The 2,651-nt window shown below is 55.7% G+C and overlaps 1 protein-coding gene across 1 annotated transcript in view; it reads left to right on the top strand.

The window, feature by feature from the left end:
• Positions 1-1,638: 1,638 nt before the first annotated feature.
• NGA_0418500 (uncharacterized protein) overlaps positions 1,639-2,651 on the top strand; it is a gene marked incomplete at both ends in the record, with an annotated part of 1,618 nt that continues 605 nt past the window's right edge. Inside the window, 2 exons of the mRNA XM_005854773.1 lie at positions 1,639-1,822; positions 2,151-2,220. Coding sequence (XP_005854835.1) covers positions 1,639-1,822; positions 2,151-2,220 — 254 coding nt within the window. The remainder of the gene's footprint in view (positions 1,823-2,150; positions 2,221-2,651) is intronic.

The following is a 2,651-nucleotide window of genomic DNA, read 5'->3' as shown; positions in this document are numbered from 1 at the left end:
AGAACACAGTCCGCCTCCCGCACCAGGGAGTGCACAAGACGACAGGACAAGGGTGAGGCAGGGGCTGGCTGTTGAATTTTCCTACCCACGTCGGCTCTTCCCTCCCTTTCATCGTCGCCCTCGAAGCTCCCTCGTCTTCTCTTACATCAAGGGCCCCCCATCCCCCTCCTCTCCTCTCCTTTCTGAACACGTCCTCCCTCCTCCCTCCGGATCGAAGCCTCGCGCGTCTGCCCGCACCCTCCCGACCTGCCTCCTTTGTCCTCTCTCACACAACCACTCACCTGACCGAAGCCATCCCTGTGATTGGCCAGGGAGGGCTCCTGCGACAACAGAGAATTCACGAGACTGACGCTTCCTTCGTTGACCGCGTCCAGTAAGGCCTCTGGCGCCAAGGGGGCCACCATGTCACTGAGGGCAGGATGATGAGTCACATGGTTCGGAGTGCTGCCATCCGCGGCCACGCTAGGGAAAGAAGAAGATGGCGTTGAATCCGAGGCTTGTACAGATACATCTGTCTCATGGCGTGCGTTGCTCGCAGGAGAGTCCCGTGCTGCAGGAGTTGTGCCAACAGTCGACAAAGGCCACACACCCGCAAATACCATTTTCTATCTTTGGACCCTCTGTACAGGGGAAACCACCCTTTAATGTTGTAATGTTTTAGGATTCGGTCAGAATGTCAACCAAAATTTCAACGCGTGATGAAAACGCGAAAAGCCGGGTTTTGCAGCAGCACCATACAGCTTACATATCTATCCTTTTTTTGCTGAGATCCAAACACAACGCACAGCAATAAAGATATCCCATCTTGTGACATTCTGACAGAAATGGGGTAAATAACGGTATATGCCGATGGAGTCAGCCATTCAGGCACCGCAGCACGGGGTCTGTTCCAAGAAAAGCTTGAAGTAAGATGATCGGCAAAGCATCGGGGCGTAGTGGAATAGCTCTCGGGTTTTAAAATTCGAAAATTTAAAAACTGGACAAGCTCCGCCCCAGCATCATCGCTCGTACAAGGCGATTAGAAGGAGCGGAGAACTGATCTTCGACGGGAGAAGTCGTAACAATTCTCATGCGATGAAAGTGAAAAGCTGCACTTTAACCCATTCGTCTGTTGACTGGTGTTCAATGCGGTCAAGATGATAGGCAAAAGCCCTTCACGCATATCTTCCGCCGTGTCAATCCCTTCTCCTTTCGAGCTCTCCTCCCTGGGCTTCTGTTCCAGGAAGGTGAATTTCCTTGATCTTGGTAGCAAAGATTGATTGCAACCGATGCGTTATGAATCTCTGTCCCGGCATTTAACTCTCTGCAACGCGTAGTCATGACTGCCTGATCTTTTCTATCCATCACGCCCCCTGCCGGAGATGCTCTGTATTCCTCGCGATCGCTCACATAACTTTAACCTCCAGTGAGCGCCATGATTTGGATCGTAATGAGCCCCATACTTTAGCCCAGTAAATTGCATCGCTGGACGGATCGCACACAGTGCACTTTCTACACAATGTAGTCGCCCGTCCTGGCATCTCCTCCCTCGTGGCCGCCTCATCTTTACTTCATCTGTTGCCGACCCTTCTCCTCTCCCGTCCCTTTCATCACTCAGGGGTTTCCCTTCACAGCTGCAAAATTAAGCCTAAATCTACCATGCCAGGCGGCGGCGGAGGCCCTTACCCGCCTCCAACCAGCGTCCCCACAGCCCACGCTGTCGCCGAGCCTGTCTCGTCTTCCTATGATGACCCCTACTCCTCCTCCTCCCCCTACGCACCGTCCTCCCCCTATGCGCCCGGAACGAGCGTCCAGCCGCCCTTGCAAGGCACTCCTGTCTCAGGTAAGGCGCGGGCGGCGCTGAGATTCGGGCCAGGGTGGTGGTAGCGGTGCTCGAGGAGGTCGGGGGCGGCGACAGCGTCCTTCTCGTCCCTCTTGTTTCTGCAGAATTGGGGATGGAGTGCCTTGGCGAATGAAATCCCATGCGATCGAACGAGGTCAATGCGGACGGGGCGACCGTGCTAGCAGGCTGTCCCTACCTGGGAGAGCAGAGGGGAAGGAAGGGATGACTCCGATGCTCTTGCCCTTATCACCCCTGTACTCCACTTTCCTTGACTTTCTCCCCTTCTCCCCTCCCTCCTTTCCTCCCTCCCTCCCTCATCCTTTATCAGGCCATACATCCGGGTATGCCCCCTCCGGCACTCACGGGCATGCCTATTCGTACCAGCAGCAACAGCCAGGGTCTGTCTGTTTGGCGGGGAGGGGAGGAGGGAGGGAGGGAAAGAGGGAGGAAAATATCAGAGATTTGGAAAGTGGGAAAAAGGGTGTGGAAAGAAGACCTGGGGCCGACTTGATCGCAGAAAGGACTTGGTCTTGTCGTCTTTTACAAGCGTCTCGTTGCTGTCGCCCTCCTTGTTCACGTTCCCCCCCTTCCCTTCCGTCCCTCCCTCGCCCACGCCCCCAGTCACTCGCAGCACCCGCGACCCACAGGCACCTACTCGACCGGATATGGGCCGGGGCATACAAGCAACGTGCCGGCGCACGTAAGGAGGAGGAGAAAGAAGCGAGGGGGGAGGGAGATACGAAGCGTCACGACCGTTGTACCTCCTCTTCTTGGGCTGACTTGACCTGTCGAGCCTGCTGATGTCCTCCCCTCTCTAGACCCTTCCGTC

Source organism: Nannochloropsis gaditana (assembly GCF_000240725.1).
Source record: "Nannochloropsis gaditana CCMP526 unplaced genomic scaffold scaffold388, whole genome shotgun sequence".
NCBI lineage: Eukaryota > Eustigmatophyceae > Eustigmatales > Monodopsidaceae > Microchloropsis > Microchloropsis gaditana.
This window is presented reverse-complemented; position numbering and strand designations above follow the sequence as displayed.